The following is a 20347-nucleotide window of genomic DNA, read 5'->3' on the forward strand; positions in this document are numbered from 1 at the left end:
AACCCAGAAAAGCTATAGTTTTTGAACAAAGAAGTAACCTTATTAGAGCTGTGCCTTTGCAAGATTTGAGAAAGAAGACGCTGGAAGCAGGGAAACCAGTTAAGAGGCTTTTAGAGATTATGAAGACCTAGACTAGGGTGGGGCAGTTAAGAAGGTAAGTGAACCTCTAAAGTAAGTGAAAGCCAGAGAGCAAGGACATCAGTCAGTTAACAAAGAACACTTTTGAAACTCATATTGAAAAGAAAAGAAGATTACCATAGATGCTTTTACTTAATCAATGGATTACCCAGCACTCTCCATCCCTTCTGTAAAATAAATCGATTCCCAGAGCACACTGGAAGTTTGATACTAGAAGGCTCTTCTCCAGCCCACTTCTGCCTTCAGCAGATTTACACATTTATCAAGAGCTGGCTGTTTTGTCAAAAACTTATATGTCAGTTCTTTTATCTTAAAAAGCCAGATATGCTATAAATGCAAATTTTAAATTACTATTTGTATATTTCTATGATAACCAAAATAGGGTACTTTGGAAAATCTGGATAAAGATCAATCACACACACACACACACACACACACACACACACACACAAATAGTGTCAAATAGGTTAGGAGGAAAATCTTGTAAAAAATGGGAGAAAATTATAAAAATTCAAACACAATATGTGGGAAAATTATTTTAAAAATTCTTGTGTTCAAATTTTCCCCACGTCTTTAAATTCTTACTACTTTAAAGAAACCAAAACTGGAAGTTGTAGGCAAAACATTAAGGATAGCTTTATCTAAGAACAATGAGATAAAATACCAATCAAGGGACTCTTATAGAAAAGGCCTTAGCCATCACAAGATTCATGAGCGCATGTACATTTATGTTTTATGACTAAAAAATAGGGGTGCCTGGGTGGCTTAGTCAGTTAAGCATCTGACTCTTGATTTCAGCTCAGGTCATGATCTCATGGTTTGTGAATTCAAACCCTGCATCAGGCTTTGTGCTGATGGTGGAGAGGCTGTTTGGGATTCTATTTCCCTCTCTCTCTGTCCCTCCCCTGCTTGCTCTCTCTCTCTCTCAAAATAAATAAAATTAACTTTAAAAATTTTTTAAATAAATCTAAAAAATAAACATGAATTATATATACAATTCTTAGTTATTCCCTGATTTTTTTCATCAACCTTGACATTTTTTGGTTAACCAAGGAGCTTCTATTATAGGTCAAAGTAGTCACAGAGACCTGCAAGACTTAAAGTTGTACAGTGTTATTAATATTATCTACATTAGGCAAAGGAAGTGGTTCATTTGTAGGTTATATCTATAAAAATTATTCTAAAAATTATGCTTTGTGAAAAAAAATCTTAGCTACTAATTTGTATGACTTCACTAAGAAAGAGCACCATCTAATGCGATCTACTGAAATTACTGTCACAGGTCCTAGTCTTTCAAAAGAGAGCAAATAATCAAATAAAATTTAGGTCAGTGATCTAAGGCTCCTTTCCCCTCTCTATTTTATATTCCTGGAGCAAGTCATTTCTTACTTCCAGAAGTGGAAAACTAAAAGAAACTTGAGTTTCCCACTGCTGCTGTAATAAATTACTCAAATTTAGTGGCTTGAAACAACACAAATTTATTATCTTATAATTCTAGAGGTCAGAAGTCCAAAAACTGGTCTTACAGGGCTAAACACAGGCAGTTAGTCCTATATTTCTTCTGGAGCTCAAGGGGAGAATTTGTTCTTTGCCTTTTCAAACTTCTGGAAGTTATCTGCATTCCTTGGCTCACGGTCCTCTTCCAGCAATAGCATCACTTCCACTTCTGATTCCATCTGTACATCTTCTCTGTCTCTGACCCTCCTGACTCCCCTCCTTCTTATAAGGACTCTTGTGATTGTACTGAGACCACCTAGATAATCAAAGATCATTTCCTCACCTCGAAATCCAATGTAATTATGTCTGCAAAGTCCCTTTTGTCATATAAGGTAATATATTCACAGGTTTTGGAAATTCAATGTGGACATCTTTTTTTGGGGGGGGGGCACTATTCTGTCTCCCATACCACATATGTGAGGGCTCCAGGTGACAGAACTATAAAAACTGTCACATTACAATTTATAAATTGTATTTTAAGGTAATGTTGGCTAATTTGAAAAATTACATATAAATTCACCAAATTACATATAAAGAAATCACTTAGAGAAACTTTAAAGATCCTAATTTCCATATATATTTTTTTATTAGTTTCATGTAGCAGAAAAAATACACAAACTCAAATTTTAGTCGATAAGTATTTTACTAAAGGATTTGCTTCTTGGTTATTCTTTTCTATTTCTCATATAGTGAACTCAGATTTTTCCCATTACTATATATGATATGCTAATATGCCTTGAGTGAATCTAGACATGTATTCTTGCCATTTGAATCAGTGCCATATAAAAAAACTTAATTATTTTTCCACTTATTCTATATGTAAGCATTTTATTAAAAATTATTTTTTGATTTGTCTATACATGGTTAATAAAATAAGGGGGATATCCAAAGTCTTTATTTTAGAGAAATCCTTTTTTAGATCTTTAAAATTTTATAATGTTTATTTTTGAGAAAGAGACAGCACACACACACACACACACACACACACGCACGCACACACACGTGGGAGAGGGGCAGAGAGAGAAGGAGACAGAATCCAAAGCAGATTCCAGGCTCTGAGCTGTCAGTACCAAGCCAGACACGGGGCTCGAACCCACAAATGGTGAGATTGAGACCTGAGCCAAAGTCGACGCTTAACCGACCGAGCCACCCAGGCACCCGTATTTATTTACTTTTAATTAATCTCTACAGCCAATGTAGGGCCTGAACTCATGACCCCAAAATCAAGAGTCACATGCTCTTCCAACTGAGCCAGCCAAGTGGCCCAGAGAAATCTATTTTAAGATTCAATAACAATGTTTATTTTCATGGCTAAGATAAAATTGAGCCATCATTTCTTTTAGCTATTCAGAAGACACAAAAACAATCCTTTTTCAAGTTTATCACTTCAGTCTAATTCATTTTTCTTTCAGTTACTGCTGTTCTTTCTTTTTTAAGAGCAAGTAAAGATAATTAACTCTAAAGTTGTCCTTTAAACCAAAACATTTTGGTCCTTTTGGTTTCAGAAGAAAATTTGACAACATTCTAGATTAGTGATGGGAAGAAACTCTAAAAAGGAATTAGTTAGGGAATTTGGGACTGAGCATCTTTAGTAAAAAGCCTGATACTTTAGTGCTCATTACAAAGCTGCATTCTTGTTGACACTTATTAAAACGGGGTAATTGGCCATTTTACACTAATGGCAAACACTTATATTTCTAGGTAAGTTGACTCATATATTCAGAATTCATATTTTTAAAAGTATAAACAAGGTCAGTCTTAAGACAGAGCAAGCATAAATTTCTAGGGAAACCAAGAGTCTCCAGCCTAAAATACTTGTCTCCTCTGTTTGCTGATTCCTGAAATTCTTTTAAAAGCCTCTTAATCCTCAACTAACTTAAAATGTAAACACCATTTAGAGAGTTAGCACATTCATTAAGTGATTGTTATAAGATGCTTTTCTTAGTCCCCATTTATTTACTTGTTTTTGAAAAACTAATTAACTGCAAGGCACCTGATGAGGTAATATGAGGATTATAAAGATGTTGAAGATATAATGCTTACTATCTAGAAATTCCTGCTCAGTAAAAAAGAAAAGAGAAGAAAAAAGAAGAAAAGAAAGAGAAAAGAAAAGAAAAGAAGAAAAAGAAAAAAAAGAAATGTTACAAAGGAGAAAAAGTTTAATTCTCATTTTCTTAATTCTACACTTACCTCATTGAGATCCTATGGAGAGAGGGAGATGCCGTCATACTAGTGATGAGTACAGTACAATCTGAAAAGACAGAACATAAGGTTCTGAGAGAGGTTAAGTGTTCAAAAGACTGTTTCAGTTTCTGCCTCATACCAACTCAGTTTAGGCATGTAACTCCTGACCTAAAAATTTTTAAATTATCAAGTGGGGCTTGCAGTAAGGACTATATCTATTGATCTGAGTTTTGGAAATGAGACATTCTTAACTGGTTTTATTTTATTATGTAGCTCATTCCTGTTACCAACTGTCCAATGGATGGTGGGTCATTTGGCCAAGTGAAAGCTCCTCCCATGAAGATAACAAATGTAATTCTGCCTAGTGGATTTAGCCATTACTTGAGATCTGACTTCACTTTAACTCCTGAAGCTGAAGGTATTTTGACAAAAAGTTTCAGAATGAACGTAAAAGCAAACAAACACTTCATTTGAAACAAAAATCTCACTTTGACTTCTAATACTACTTAAAACTGCATTTTTAAATTTACATTTCCTAAAATTGCATGTTTGTTCAAGTTTCACGTGGCCTTTCTGACTTTAGAGTCTATAGTTTTGGGGAGTTTTGTTCAACTACTAATATTTTGTAACTAAACATTTGCTTGTAATGTGAACTTTGTGATACTTGCACAATTATTTTCTGAATTATGTATTTTCAAAGGCTTTGTTTCATTTTATGTATTTCATAGCATATAACTGCTAAAACCAATTCTTTTGTACATCCTGCTAAAAGTAGAAATCAGAGGTTTAAAAATATCTGTGACAACAGATTCTTGGGGTACAAAGAGAAGATCGGATTTTATCCTTGAAACCACAAGTAAAGCATGCAGCTAGTACTAGAGAAAAGTTTCAAGAGGTACAGCTCGAAAGGAGGGAGTATATTAAAAGGACAGGGCATGGAAATGTATCCTTCTATTACACACATTTTAATTCAGGCTTAGATCAAACCTATTCCCTGATTCCATATCTTCACTGGCTATCTTGTTGGTGAAAGTGGGGATAGCCACTCCTCTCAGGGCTCACCTCTTCCATTCCCTGTAACATTCCACTTTGCTTGGGACCACTGGTGGCAATAAAATTGAACATCATGAATTTATAAAATGATCTAAGGGCCTACCAAGAATAGTATATTGTTCGGTGTGATTATTTCAAGGAGAAACTCAGTTAAAAGAAACCCCAAATCATTTACTTTGTTAAGATGTTATTTTTTTAACTTATTTTTCATACTTCTACATACTAAATGGCTTTAAGATTTTAGTCACGGTGAGAACTTTTATGCTTCTATCTGATAGATATAACTATTAGTAAAATAGGACATACCAAATTTTTAGCCTCCTTAACAGTACAATGTCCTCTTCGGGAATGGCATCAATATCTTTTTTTTTTTCCTGGCACTAGTTCAATCCTGAATTCATCTCCATAACGTCCTCAGATCTGTCTTCAAAATTTGTCTGTGACTATATTTGAGGTTTTTCTTAAAAAGTCTTATAATTTCTCTCCTATCTTCTGACTATGTTGCCCCAATTTTTATTTTGAAAAATTATGGTCACTTTGTCTGTACATTTATTACAGCACACAGCTCTAGATATTTATATTTTTTAAAATTACCTAGAAATAATCAAATAGATTCACTAACTCAGACATTTAAGCAGCATTGAGTGCTAGAAATATATTCCAATTCCATAATTTTATTTAAAATTTTAAATTCATGTTATGAAATATGTACAGGATACTTTCAGCTCAAGGGCAGCCAAGCTTTATTACTTAATTCATTTCATTACTTACTGCTTCTCATTCTTTCACAATTCCTAATTTCAGACAAAAAAAACAAGAATGCAGGGACTCTGACAAATAATCCTCGGAGCATCCATGCAGAAATAGCTTTTCGGCAACTCAGAGGAATAGATCCCTCTCCGTCTCTTTTATCACATCAGAATATGACATCTCCAACTACACAAATGTACCAGAGCAACCCAGATGAGGGAAGGTAAAACTATTCTGTGTTTTAACATCATTTCTCATCATTAAAAAAAAAACTCCCCAAATTTGCTAGTCATGTATAAAAATAGAAAACATTATTGTATACTATTATTTATTTACTGAGAGCAGGGAGAAGCTGTCAGATAGCATAAGGCTTCTCCCACATTCACAAAACCTTTCCCAAAGTCCAGTATAATTCATAATTCAAAAAGACTTAGAATTCATAATTCAAAAAGACTTAGAAATGGCTATCAAGGTAGAATAGTGCTCACCTAATGCTTACATGAGGGAACACTGAAATAAACACTTGTAATTATATTCTCTCTGAAGTCACTTCTCACTAAATGTGCAACATGATTCACTTACATTTTGAACAACAAGATAAATTCAACTCTGAAATCACGAAACACCAAGAATTTTGTCGATTCTTCAAACCTCTTCTTGTAGTTCCGACTTGCCTCTCCTCCAGTCTGGACCCTCTCCCTGGAGGCCAGCTCAGTGCCTAAGAACCTGCTACTTCTCATTAAGAATCCACTCTGTTCAACACCTGTCTGCCTAGATTTCCAGTTATTACCTGTCCCCCAGCTTCTTTGGAGCCAAGCTCTAATTCATCTATTAGTGACCTACTCAACAGCAGATCTAGTGTAGGCCTGGCTCTTGATGTACTGACTTCCTTCCTATTATCAGTCCTCAGGATAACCTGATTTTTAAATGTCCAAAAATAGGATCATTTTCTCTACTGCACTGTCTTTTTGGAATTGAACACATATAAATTACAGAAATTATTTACTGCAGAATGACCTTAAAGTAGCTGATCCATTAGGAAAATAAGTCATATTATTTGACTTATAAATATCTTATTTCTGACAGAATTCCTGGCAGCCACTTTCCAAGATCAAATCGAATGTAACTGCCTAAAGAGAAATGCATATACACCAAGAAACCTATTTCTGTTTAGTAGTTGTACCAAAATTAGCAGACAGTGTTGGTGGAAATATAATATATAAGATAATCATGTTACTTATTTTACTGAAGCACTTCAGTTCCATATGATGATAATTTCTGTCACCCTGGTTGAATTTTACTTTAATATCACCTCTCTTAAACTTTCTTTATGATTATCTTAATTATTCATTTGAATTTCTATATTAAAAAAATCATGAACCATTATATCCTACAATTTGAAAAGATAGAAGTAGCGTAAAACAAAGTCCAGAGAATCAAATATTTAGTGCTGATATTGGAAGCATTTAGTTACAAACTCTTATTGTGGCCTGTCATATGAAGATACTAAGAAAAGGTAATTCTAGTAAATATGCATATTTTATTTGTTGAATATCTGTTCGTGTGGAGTTAACAAAAACTAAAGTATACATTTCTTACCAAACACAGCTATTACTAAAGCAAGTTGAGCTTTGCTCATTGAATTACAAACTAGTTTTTTAGGACTAAAATTGGGGGAAAAGTACACTTAAGCCAGATCTGTCCTAAGAATTGTTTAGAGATGCAAATTATGGGCATCAGTAGTACTTCCTGAAGGTGGCTAATTGCAGGTGCAACCAGGCATTCGTGCTCTAAGAATAAAAAAGCACTATTTCAAATACAAAATGTGTTAATTGTACCCATAGTGTACAAGCAGTTTGAGGCTAAAAAAAGAACATATGTTCAAACTGAGTGGACACTTTTAAATTTGAGATCCTTAATAATTTATTTCACTGGAAATAATTTTTCTAAAATTTTATACTGCATAGTACTAGGGCACATCACAAATAAATCAAATATGGTTTTGAATTTGATTGTTTTATTAGATACAGCTCTTTAAATTAATGACGAAATTGCCAATCATATTTTGATATAAATGGTCTCTACAATTCATGAATTATTCTACTAAAATTTTCCAAGTATTGGTTCAACACTGCATGTAGTTTTCATACTATTTTAGATGTTCCTTACATGAAAATAAATTTTTACTAAAATATTTGTATTTTTTAATCTACCTGGAAATAGGCTTAAAGATATTTTGGAAACTAATTCCAATGTGTTTGCAGCAATATTGTATCTTTTCTTCTTCAAATGCTATAGATGCTTATGATTTAATCATGTAATGCTTAAAATTTCAAACCCAATACAGATTGATTTTATACTTTTTAATGTGTGGTTTTTAAACAACTGTTACTCTTAGCTGAAAATAAGATCCTTTGTTTAAAAAACAACTCTGCAGTTCTTATGATGTCCAGAAGATGTCTTTCTTGCCCTTTAGTTTTAACAACTGCTTCCCTTACAGTGTTTGGATGAGTGTCTGCTCTTCATTCTTTGTTACTAACTTGGCATCGCCAGCTTTTTTTCTTTGATGATAATGTATAAATGAAATACTGCATATATGTTACTTTTATAATGAAAATTGCCTTTTCAAATAATAAATCTGGTGGGAAAAATAAGTGCTACTGGCTTTCACTAGACAAAAAGAATTTACAAGAATTAGAAAAGTATAAAGCAGGAAAACATAACTCATTATTCAGCATCCACTTAACATTTAGCATATTTTCTCCAACCATTTTTCCTATCCATTTGGAATATACTTGAGATGATCATTTGATTTTTATGTACTACACATTGTTAAATTTTGAGATATCATTTCTATTATAAATTTTTAATTACATCTGAATTTCCTGAAAGAAGTAAATGAATTTATAATACATAATTTGATAATAACATTAAAAAATATTAACATGTATTTAGGCATTATTAGGCGACATACAGAAAATAGACACAGATCCAACCTTTAGAACATTTTAACATAAAATGTGATAGGGGCGCCTGGGTGGCTCAGTCGGTTAAGTGTCCATCTTCAGCTCAGGTCATGATCTCACAGTTCATAGGTTCAACCCCATGTTGGGCTCTGTGCTGACAGCTCAGAGCCTGGGGTCTGCTTCAGATTCTGTGTCTCCCTCTCTCTGTCTCCCTCTCCCTCCCCCCACTCATGCGCATGCGCGCGCTCTCTCTCTCTCTCACTCTCAATAAATAAAAACATTTTTAAAATGGGAAAATGTGATATATTACTTCATATAAAAGCAATGAGGAAGATCATTACTAAGGTAATTTGCACAGTTCTGAATTTTTTTCTGCCATGATGGCAGATGACACTGACATGATATACAACATAATCCCCTGAAAATGCCTAGATAGGTTAAACTGTTGGTTATGTGCAGTTCATAAAATAATAGCTATAACTGCATCCCTTTCCTGTTCAACAAAACAAAAAAATGTAATTGAACATGAGAGATGTTTTTATAGGAATGACTTTATTTTTTTAATGTTTTTTAAATGTTTTTTTTTATTATTTATTTTTGAGAGAGACAGAGCAGGAGTGGGAGAAGGGCAGAGAGAGAGAGGGAGACAAAGAATCAGATACAGGCTCCAGGCTCTGAGCTGCCAGCACAGAGCCTGATGCGGGGCTTGAACCCACGGACCATAAGATCATGGCCTGAGCTGAGTTGATGCCCAACTGATTGAACCACCCAGGCACTCCTAGGAGTGACTTTAGATCTGCCCTAAATTATTTAAGCAAGTAATTCACAAACTGAGCAATTTTAAGTTATAGTTACAAATTATTTGTAACATACCTCACAACTCATTACAACAAAACAGACAAATAGTGCTTTAAATTTACAAACTACTAGCCCATATTTTACATGGTTTATCCTAATACCACTCTATGAAGTAGATAAGACATTTATTGTCTCCATTTATAAATAAACTGGCTCAAGGAAAAGAGTAGATATCATACCAAATCCTAGGTTTTTTTCCACTCCAAATTCATTACTTTTTCAATTACTACAAGTGAACTGACATTAAATTATTACTAATATGTAATCAGCAGTAGTAGAGCCCTAATGTATGGAAAAGCTATAAACTATTCATCCTCTTCCAGTATATTTAGCTTAAGGAAAATGCATAATTTCCACAGTAAAATTAGTTCTTTGCCCCCAGCAAATGTCCTGACAGATTTATTTTGCATGCAGTCATATGCATGAATATAGACTTGTTTTAAATTAAAAAACAATTCCACAAACAACCTTGAAAACTAAAGTTAGGGCACTTTATAGGTTAGGAGCCTGTAACGCTGAACTGAATATAGATGATGTCAAAGTGATCTTCTGATTTCTGTATATGAAGATTGACCATAATAAAGTAATTATCCAATGAGAACTTTATTATTTACTTCTTTTTGTATTGTTCTAGACTTCTCTGATTGTTGACACAAAATTAACTATGGTCATGCACATATTTTTGCCTAGAATATTTAGTATGCACTGTGTGTATGTTTGCAGGCACTCATGGCCAGTTTTAAAACAATTCTTGCATTTAAGTAACATGCCATTTCATTCTTTATTCATAATACTTCATACATTATAAAAACTGTTTAATGTTTTTAAACATTAGATCTTACTGTTTGTTAGTCATGCTATGGGCTCTTAGCTTCAATTAAATGTTACGTACATAAAAAGAAGTAAATTATTTACAGTTCTATAAGAGTAGAAGCAAGCACTTACGGCCAAGTTCTGTTGGTTATTCAATGAATCAGATCAAATCAGTTCTTTTTATGAGAAAGAAACTGGCTAGGTTTTTTTTTATTCCTCTTACTATAATACTTAGAGCTTCTGGATGACCTCCAAGTGCTTAACTACTCTTCTTATTCATCTCTCTGCATTTACCTTCACTAATAAAATATTTTTAAAGATTTTTTTAAAGTAATCTCTACACCCAACGTGGGGCTCTAACTTACAACCCCTAGATCAAGAGTGACATATTCTACCCACTGATCCAGCCAGGCACCTCAGTTGAAATATTTTTAAAGAAAAAAGTATAAAAATTGCAATTTTAGCTCACAGCTGCCTTTTATTAGAACTAGGTCAGCAAGAAGCACACAGTTATTTTATTAGTAATATTTTATTTCTGGAAGTTTTTATCTTATAAGAATATGAATTATAATATTCTTTATTATTCTTTGTCTTTAATTTGTGAATAAAAATACTTTGTAAACTACTGAAAAGACATTTCTCAGACCAAATCTGTGCATTTTTTATCTTTAAATTTTGTTTTGGTGATGATTTTTCCTTATAATCTTAATTATGATTATAAATGAATGATTTTATAGCCAAAACATGAAATGCTGTAACCTCAAAATAGAATAGTATATTCTAAGGAACTCAGAAGTAGCTTTGAAAGTGGTAATTATCTGAAACCACATTATTTATCACTTATGTTTTATGTATTAGACCATACCTTAACTATATGGTCTCTTAAGTAAATCAAAGGCCAACTCATCAATACCATCATTTTCCTTATAAAATACATGTGATTCTGAAATGCTAAGTTTAAAATTAGAATAGATGTTTCCTTATATTGTATCATTTAAAAAAAAGAGTATTCCCTTAGGCTCTGAATAAAATTCTGTTAATTAACTTACAAATGTTTAAATATATTTCATACCAGCAGAGTTACATTTTTAAACATTACAAAGAGAAAAAAAGGTTAGTGATCATCTTCCTATTTTTGTAAACCATTTATGGTTACATCTATTTTTAAGTAACAGTATCTATATTTTAAATAGAAAAAAAAATAAGATCATATGGTTTAAAAACTGTAGATTTTAATCAGGGATCTGAATGTTTTACAACTTGCTTATTTTAAAACATTTTTTCTAGAAAATATTTTAGATAATTTTAACAGTTTGGCTGTACTATTTGATCCATCTTTAATTATAACATAATGCCCCCTTTCCTCAAAATGTTCTGCCAGTATGTTTCTCAAAGAACAACCAAAAGAGACTAATCTATAAAAAAATATATCAATAACATTTTTAAGTTTCCAATTATTTCTTATTTCTTCCCATCAATTTGGCTGAAAACAGGTATTTACAAACACTGGTAGCCTACTTTCTTATGGTCTTTCTTTTTTTTTTTTTTTTTTTTATGAAGTGCTTTAAAAGAGTTCAATCAACCTTAATGGTGCATTTTTAGTTAAGGAAATAGAATGCGGAGAAGTCAATTTGAGCTCCCAGACGAACAAGTGTCTTGAGAAAGAATAGGCATAAATGGGTTTAGAAAACAGGGAGAGTAGGAGTAAAATGCAGTGAGCAGAGCACTCAGGGAAGCCAGATACAATGGAAAGAGTAAAATACTGCAGAGCTTTTTAAGCTACATACAATTGGAACAATGGACTTGATCCAGCCATCTATGTTAAACTGTTAAAAGGTGAAAAGCAAGCTGGAATTCTATAAAGAGTGTTGAGGAACAGTAGATTGAAGAGCTTTAAATCTAAAGAGAATGAATGCAGTCATTCAATAGGATGGAAATGAAGTCAAAATTGGCATATTTCCCTGGTTAATTTACCTTGCGAAGGACTCTGTTCAGTTTTAGGCATTAAGCCATTATTTGCAATGAAATAGTCTTTAAATTGCCACCTTTGGAGTTTTTAAGCAACACAGTGTACATCTATAAATTTCACATGGACATACCACATATTCATACACATATACATGAAAGTAAAAATACAACATATAGATCTCACATAATTGTAACAATTTAATACTATAGTTTACAGCCCACAGCACACTAAGTATGTCAAACTTCCCATTCTCCAAGAACAAAAAAGGCTAACTTAGTAACAAAGATGCAAGTGTGCAAATACAAAAACTTGAAAAAGAAAACTAATCTAGAATAACACATGTAACTCATAGACAAGAATGCTGTGAAATGATTGAATGGCTACATTATTTTTTATTAGCTAGCAGTCAATCAGAAGAGGGTTTTTTTTTACATTTTTGGAAAACTTTTACTGAACATGTTGATATACTTTCCTGATTTAGTAATTAGAATAAATAAAATTTTATCTTCAATGATTTATGCTGACTGGGCGACGGTTGTGCATGATTTACAATTTCAGAAAAACGTAGCTGAAGGGAAGTGTGTGGCATGTATCTTGTACAGAGGTTATCACCTTGAACGTTGCTTATAGCCAAGGTCTGATATTATATTATTATTATGTTTAATGAAGGTAGGAGTATATCTGTGGAAACAGATCTAAAACATCTATAAATAGAAACTAAGACTAAAGTCCAAACATGAGCAGGTTGGACTATTAACTCTCAAAAAGAATAATTATGAGAATGTTAAGTTATAAAATCATCATCCTTTTTTGTTACTACATACTTTAAATACTTATTTATTCTCTTTAGACTTAAGCATTAACTGACCAATACTGACATTATCAAAGATTTAAAGGGTAGCTACAACAGACTTCAACAATGAAGAGTTCCCAGTATCATGGAACTGTTTCAAGTTTTTAAACACTGATACTATTCCTTTGATATTTATCACTTATTCATTTGCATGTGTGATCAAGCTTACCACAGCTAAATGGCCTATATATTAAAGAGGTAAACACATGAATAATGTTATAGCAAAGAATAGAGGATACACAAGTAACAAAAAGAGTAATATAAATCAAAGAGCTGTCCTCCCACATAATAGATCACTTCTATTTCATGACATTATACCATTATTGCTCTTTTGCACTTATAAAAGATGTATACCTCACCATCTGGAAGGCCAAAACCTCAATTATATACAGTTATAAAATCTTCGATTGAACATATCAGTATAACAAAGAAAGCAATATCAGAACCAATCCCAAGATCTATGAAATTATTTCCTCTAGGAATTACAAACTTAGAAGACTTCAGGGACCTGCCAAATATGAAGGAGACCAGATATAAGAAAAATTCACAGCCAGAAATATAATCAACTGCACTTTCACCGAAATAAAATGTGCTAGCTTCCATTTGCCCTCCCATATCTACTTTGCACCTTTTTCCTGATTTGTGACTCTAGAGAATGACTCATGGACAACATCAACCAGGGTTCTTGTTCTATCTGGCAGTTGGGTTAGCCAATGGAAGACACTGCAGTACATCAAAGAGAGTAAGAATGAATAAAATTTAGGCTTTAGTAGTAACTGTATTCCTTTACAAGGGCCCCAGCTCCTCTTGCGCTCTCCTAAAACTTTCTGGATTCTCACAAACTCCCACCTCTTACACTTCAGGCCTGAGGCTGTTGCAGATTCGTAATGTATCACCAATGCTGGTCTTTTATGATTACTCATCTGGTTTGAAACTGACACCTGACACCTTTTTCTCCCACAGAAAGATGTGTTTTTTGTTGTTGTTGTTGTTTTTATTTTAGAGAGATTGCATGCGCATGAGCCAGGGAGGGGGAGAGAGAGAGACAGAGAGAGAGAGAGAGAGAGAGAGAGAGAGAGAATCCCAAGGAGGCTCCACACTCAGCACAGAGCCCAATGCAGGGCTTGATCCCATGACCCTGGGAACATGATTCTGAGCCAAAATCAAGAGTCAGATGCTCAACCGACTGAATCACCCAGGCGCCCCTACAGCAAGATGTTAATGTAAGGCTGGAGTTGTGATGCACAGCATGAAATATAGACTTGAATTCTAGGAACTACATTTTTTAATTAGTATTGTGGCCAAAAAAAAAAAAAAAATGTGTTCACAAACATAGGAACTAATTATGGATAAAATCTTTGCAGTTTTTACATACTACTCCTGCAATGTCTATAAAATTCTGGTATTTCAATGAAACTTTACTTTTCAATTCACTAAATTCCATTTATAACAATTCATTCTCATTATCAAAATTGGGAAAACTGCACAATTATTTCATGTTCATAAAGTTTGAAATCATGTAAACATTGCAATCTAGTCTTTAACTCCCCATTGTTAGAAGTGTCATGCTGGCCACCACTTGCTTTTCTGGAAATACATTTTAGCCTAAGTAAGGGGACTAGATTACTTCTTATCAAACTTGCAAAGATAAAATTTCTCTAGGATTGAGTAAAGTAAACAATATGTCTGAGTAACTACTAGGGAATATTTTTCCAGAGAAATTTTCAGAGCATTTAGATGTAGTATCGGCCCGAAAGGCTGTCCTTAAAGCAATCTTCACTAGTGATCTGAGCCAAGAATTTTGTGGATGATTTGCACAAATCAATTTTCCTGGTTGAAAAAACTCTCTACAAAACCGTGGTTGACTAAGCACCAAACATATTGTGCAGCACAACAACCTATAGTATTGTGGATCTGGTTCATTAAGTTCTCAGTTCCATTCCACCCCCACCTGTACTGTAGAGTTTCCCCCTCGATTGTAGGTAATTTTCTATTTGGGGCTGAAAGCCTAAAGAATTCTTTTTCTTTATTATTAAATCTTACTAACTATTGCTCTATGCTATGCTCAGAATTTTTCTCTTTCTTTTATTGGCGGCCAGTGTTTGAAGCTAATGGCCCTTCTCTGTAGTTGCTGATGGTGGGTTTTTTTTATTATTCCTGCTGTTGTAGTTGTTGATTATTATGTTAGAAATTGGGGGACAGTGATTCATTTGCCTATCTTAATCTAGAAGTTCCTACCTGAAGATTTTCATGTCTTTCCCAAACACAAAAATAATTTACGTGCTACTTTACTGTCCAAAACACTGAGTAAAGTTCTATTTTTATTAATAAATTTTTTTTAACGTTTATTTATTTTTGAGACAGAGAGAGACAGAGCATGAACGGGGGAGGGTCAGAGAGAGGGAGACACAGAATTGAAGCAGGCTCCAGGCTCTGAGCTGTCAGCATAGAGCCCGACGTGGGGCTCGAACTCACAAACTGTGAGATCATGACCTGAGCCGAAGTCAGCCGCCTAACTGACTGAGCCACCCAGGCGCCCCAAGGGAACGTAGTGTATTAAAGATTGTTTTTTATCAAAGTTAGTAGCAATAAAATGAGTTTGATTAGTAAATTCAAGAAGTATATACATAGAAACTTTTTTTTTTCAACATTTTTATTTATTTTTGGGACAGAGAGAGACAGAGCATGAACGGGGGAGGGGCAGAGAGAGAGGGAGACACAGAATCGGAAACAGGCTCCAGGCTCCGAGCCATCAGCCCAGAGCCCGACGCGGGGCTCGAACTCCCGGACCGCGAGATCGTGACCTGGCTGAAGTCGGACGCTTAACCGACTGCGCCACCCAGGCGCCCCATGAAGTATATACATAGAAACTTTTGAGGAAAGTTAGACAAAATAGGAGATCCAAGAGAAGTAAAAAGTGTTTTGCATTTTTTCAACCCAAGGAGTAAGAAAATTAAGAATACTACCTGCCAAGGATTATGGTTTTGGTAAAGATTAACCTCATGACTGCTCTTAGTTGTCCTGGCAATGGGAACCTCACCAATGAAAGTGGTATTATAATGAAAACAAAAACAAAACACCAAACTCATGTACATGAAGTACATGACAATCACAGGCAAAGTAACTCACGGTCTAGCTAGCTCTACCTTGGGAAAACGTCTAGGGATGTTGTTTGAGAGTGGTTTGTACTCTTTTTAATCAGATAAGGAAATTAAGTGCTATGTATCCATACTAACTTACCCGTTATATTTGTGGCACTCACAACCTGGAAGGGTTTTTGCATGGAGAAAATGTAGTTGCTTATTATCTTCCTGTCAAGTGTAAGATGGCTGGGGATTGAAGGAATTGTAGCTCCTTGTTTACATAGCTTTCCCCATCCTTTGCTGTGGGCCCAGGTTTACTCTGCACAAAGAAAAAAGTGGGATTAGAAGTAAGAGTCAACACAGAAGTTCCTTGCTCCCATCAAGAATCATACTGACCCCACAAATAGAAATAACTGGATTGTACATCTATGCTCTTCTCAGCAGCAGTAGAAAATGCCACAAATAATTTAACATTTGCACACAATTTTTCCTGTGACTTTTGCAAACATCTCAGCCATATCTTTAACTTACTGATGAAAAGAATTTCTAATCAGGTTCACCTTTACAAAATCTTTGTTTCTAATCAGAGTACATAATTGTCTCCTGCACTCCATAAACTGTGGTATAAGAAGAAATATATTCAATCTTTCTCCCTGGTTTCTGACACAAAGCTCCAAAAACTCTTGGAATTTCCTGAGTGATATGAGTATCTTTTGTCATTCGTAAGGAACCCCTTTAGTGCACATCCGAGTTTATGCTAATGAGGTGACCCAGGGTGGGGCTCCTAGAGAGCATCTGGATGGAACTGGTCATCAGAAAGACCAAGTGATTAGAGGGTTAGGACTTTCAACCCCACTTACAACCTCTGGGAAGGGGAAGCAGGGTGAAAGCTGGAGAGTAGAGATCTAGAACAACTCTTCAGTGAGGGCTTGATGAGCTTTGAGGTTGTTAAACCCACATGGCAGGATGGTTGGCACACCCAGTTCCACAGAGACAGAAGCTCCTACACTAGGGACACTTTTGGACCTTGCTCTGTGTACCTCTTCTTCGTCTCTATCTTCATAATATCTTTTATAAGAAGCTGGTAAACACAAGTAAATGTTTCTGTGAGTTCTGTGAGCTACCTGAGCAAATTAGTCAAATCTGAGGAGTGGGTTGTGGGAACCTCCAATTTATAGCCAAAGAGTCAAAAGCACAGGTAACAACGTGAACTTCAGGCTGGTGTCTGAAATAGGGCCAGTCTTGTGAGATTGAGCTCTCAACCTGTGGGATCTGAAGCTATATCCAGAGAGACGGTGTCAAAACTGAGTTAAATTTGTGAAACACCTAGTTGGTTTACTGAGAATTGGGAGAATTGCTTGGGGGTGTGGAAAAAACACACTGGAACATGTAAAGAATACTAGATAAATCATCTCTGGATAAAATTAACAGATGTCAGTATAAGCAGCCTATAAGCAGCATATTAGAATGGCCTCTAAGAATTGCCCCACAAGATACTTTTTAACCACAAATAGAACAATTGTAACTTTGCTGTAGAAAAACCTGGTAAACACCACTTTAAGTGATCAAATTTAATGTCACCAATAAAATATATCAATACCCTGATGTAATGCACTGATAAGAGCACATCAGTTCTGTGATAATCTCACCAAAAATACATAATCTGATCATGAGAAAATACCAGAGAAACTGAAACTAAGGGACATTTTACATGTAACAGGCCAATGACTTTTTAAAAAGGTCAGGGCATTGAGGGGCACCTGGGTGGCTTAGTGGGTTAAGCATCCAATTCTCAATTTCAGCTCAGGTCATGATTTCACGGTTCATGGGTTCAAGCCCCACTTCTGGCTCCAAGCTGACAATGCAGAACCTGCCTGGAATTCTCTCTCTCCCTCTCTCTCTCCCCCTCCCCTTCTCATGCTGTCTCTCTCAAAATAAATAAACTTAAAAAAAAATACAAATAAAAAGGTCAAGGGCATTGAATAATGAAAACTGAGAAATTGCTGTAGATTGGAGAAAACTAAGGAGGCATGACAACTAAGTGTAATATGGGGATTCTGAATTGGATCTTGGACCAGGAAAAGTACATGAGTGGGAAAACTAGTGAAATCTGATAACGTCTGTAGATTAGTTAACAGTATTCACCAATGTGAACAGCTCACACAATCAATAGGAAGGCTAGAAATCCAGGCTCACAGAATGAGCTCCATGGAGAGCTGAGTGGTTAAAATCACAGGTGTTGTCATAACATTGGAATAAATTAGGGTACCAATGCCCTGCTGCTACCTGGGTGTTACTGGGCCTTGGATGTTCCTGCTGCCATTAGAATGGATTCTAACTATTCCTACTGCTTCACTGCCCATGATTACATTGAAAGCCCCAGTAAGATGGCCAAACTTACACTGCCTGCCAAAACCTTAATTAGGAGAGTTTAAAATAAGCATTGGTATTTTTCGCCTTTCTGTGAGAGTTGTGGCCTGCCCACTGATGCTTCCACAGTGGCAAACAAAAGAAAAGAATTCGAATGTTGGGCAGCTCAGTTGGTTAAGCTTCTGGCACTTGGTCGTGAGACTGAGCCCTGTGTTTAGGCTTTGGCTGGCTATGGAGACTGTTTAAGATTCTTTCTCTCTCACTCTCTTTTTTTCTCTCTCTCTCTTTCCCTTTGCCCCTCCTCCACTCTCACTCTCGCTTTCTCAAAAATAAAACAGAGTGGGCAGCTGAAAGATGACAAATATGCAGTACATGAAATGATTTAAACTATTTTATGTTTTTGTATTGTATTTTATTTATTTTGAGGAAGAGACAGCATGAGTAGGAAAGGGGCAGAGAGAGAGGGAGGGAGAGAGAATCCCAAGCAGGCTCCACACTCAGCTTGGAGCCCAACGCAGTGATCTCACAACCATGAGATCATGACTTGAGCCACAATCAAGAGCCAGATGCTTAACCCAAGCCACCCAGGCACCCCTAAACTATGTTAATGGAGTTGAACAGAAATATTGATGTTTATCTAGAAGTTTTTAAAAAGTGGCTTCACTAGAAGGTGGGTAAACTATGGGAGTTTGTTATTTTGTGAGGTAGGTAATTTCCTACCTTTCTTCAGATTCCTTTGGGAAACTCTTCCTCAACTCTATGTTAGTGTGGGGGCTGCCGATGACAGGGGTAGGCACACAGGACCTGAAGTTGAGACATGGACATTGGTAGAGTGATTTCTTTCTTCAACTGCAATTCTTTTTTTTTTTTTAATGAAATTTATTGTCAAATTGGTTTCCATACAACACCCAGTGCTCATCCCAACAGGTGCCCTCAATACCTATCACCCACCCACCACTCCCTCCCACCCCCCATAAACCCTCAGTTTGTTCTTCTTAACTGGAAGGATGTGTGAGTATGAAGCCTCTGAAGGCATTTGCCTCCTGCCACTAGGAAAGAATCTCTTTGAAGAATAAAGCAATGCAAACCAAGAGTGGAGAAAGTCCTAATAGTGGTCTTTGAGCCTCTGGGTGCTTTTTTTTTTAAATGCAGTCTTAAGATCTACTCTTGAACTTCTCAGTTATGTGAGCTAATACATCTTTTGGGGAGTTCAAGTTCTGTCATTTGCAACCCAAAGTATTCTGACATAGTGCAATGCATAAGATCTAGAAGAAATATACTTTCTGTTTTGAGTTCTAACAAAGAGTAATGAAGAAATACAGTATCCCCACTTCCCACAGCAGGAGTAGGAAGTATATTGGGTCATCAATTCATAAAACAGATTAGTTTTAAAAGTAAAGAAAATGCAACTCCTCTTAGAATCAAAGGAACTTGGCCTGGGGAAAGAAAAGCTGTTAATTGCTTGAGAAAGTCAAAAGCAGGAGTAAAAATCCTAGATTAAAGTCATACCATCAAATCCATGTTTGATACAAGAATTTCTTAATAGGAAAGAAGTAAGAGGGGTGCCTGGGTGGCTCAGTTGGTTAAGCGTCTGACTTTGGCTCAGGTCATGATCTCACAGTTCGTGAGTTTGAGCCCCATGTCAGGCTCTGTGCTGACAGCTCAGAGCCTGGAGCCTGTTTCGGATTCTGTGTCTCCCTCTCTCTCTGCACCACCCTCACTAGCGCTCTGTCTCTGTCTCTGTCTCTCAAAACTGGATAAACATTTTTTTTTAATTTTAAAAAATAGGAAATAAATGTTTCATAAGGTTCTT

The 20347-nt window shown here is 35.3% G+C and overlaps 1 protein-coding gene and 1 long non-coding RNA gene across 5 annotated transcripts in view; one reads left to right on the forward strand and one right to left on the reverse strand.

Annotated features, from left to right (window-relative positions):
• The window catches only part of LRRC9 (leucine rich repeat containing 9), a 118959-nt gene extending 105330 nt beyond the window's left edge, over positions 1-13629 (forward strand). For 3 of the 4 annotated variants that reach the window (XM_047862267.1, XM_047862263.1, XM_047862266.1), the window contains 3 exons: positions 4093-4237; positions 5677-5845; positions 13561-13629. In XM_047862267.1, the coding sequence (XP_047718223.1) occupies positions 4093-4237; positions 5677-5845; positions 13561-13618 (372 nt within the window). In that variant the 3' untranslated portion in view covers positions 13619-13629. Of the gene's footprint in view, positions 1-4092; positions 4238-5676; positions 5846-6708; positions 6785-13560 lie in introns of those variants that run through there. The other variant, XM_047862264.1, reaches the window with a different exon arrangement.
• The window catches only part of LOC125167721 (uncharacterized), a 56542-nt gene that overhangs the window by 25295 nt on the left and 10900 nt on the right, over positions 1-20347 (reverse strand). Inside the window, exons 3-4 of the long non-coding RNA XR_007152902.1 lie at positions 16322-16483; positions 3826-3886 (exon numbers count right to left, since the gene is read on the reverse strand). This is a non-coding gene — a long non-coding RNA (uncharacterized LOC125167721). The remainder of the gene's footprint in view (positions 1-3825; positions 3887-16321; positions 16484-20347) is intronic.

Source organism: Prionailurus viverrinus, chromosome B3 (assembly GCF_022837055.1).
Source record: "Prionailurus viverrinus isolate Anna chromosome B3, UM_Priviv_1.0, whole genome shotgun sequence".
In the NCBI taxonomy this organism is placed as follows: Eukaryota; Metazoa; Chordata; class Mammalia; order Carnivora; family Felidae; genus Prionailurus; species Prionailurus viverrinus.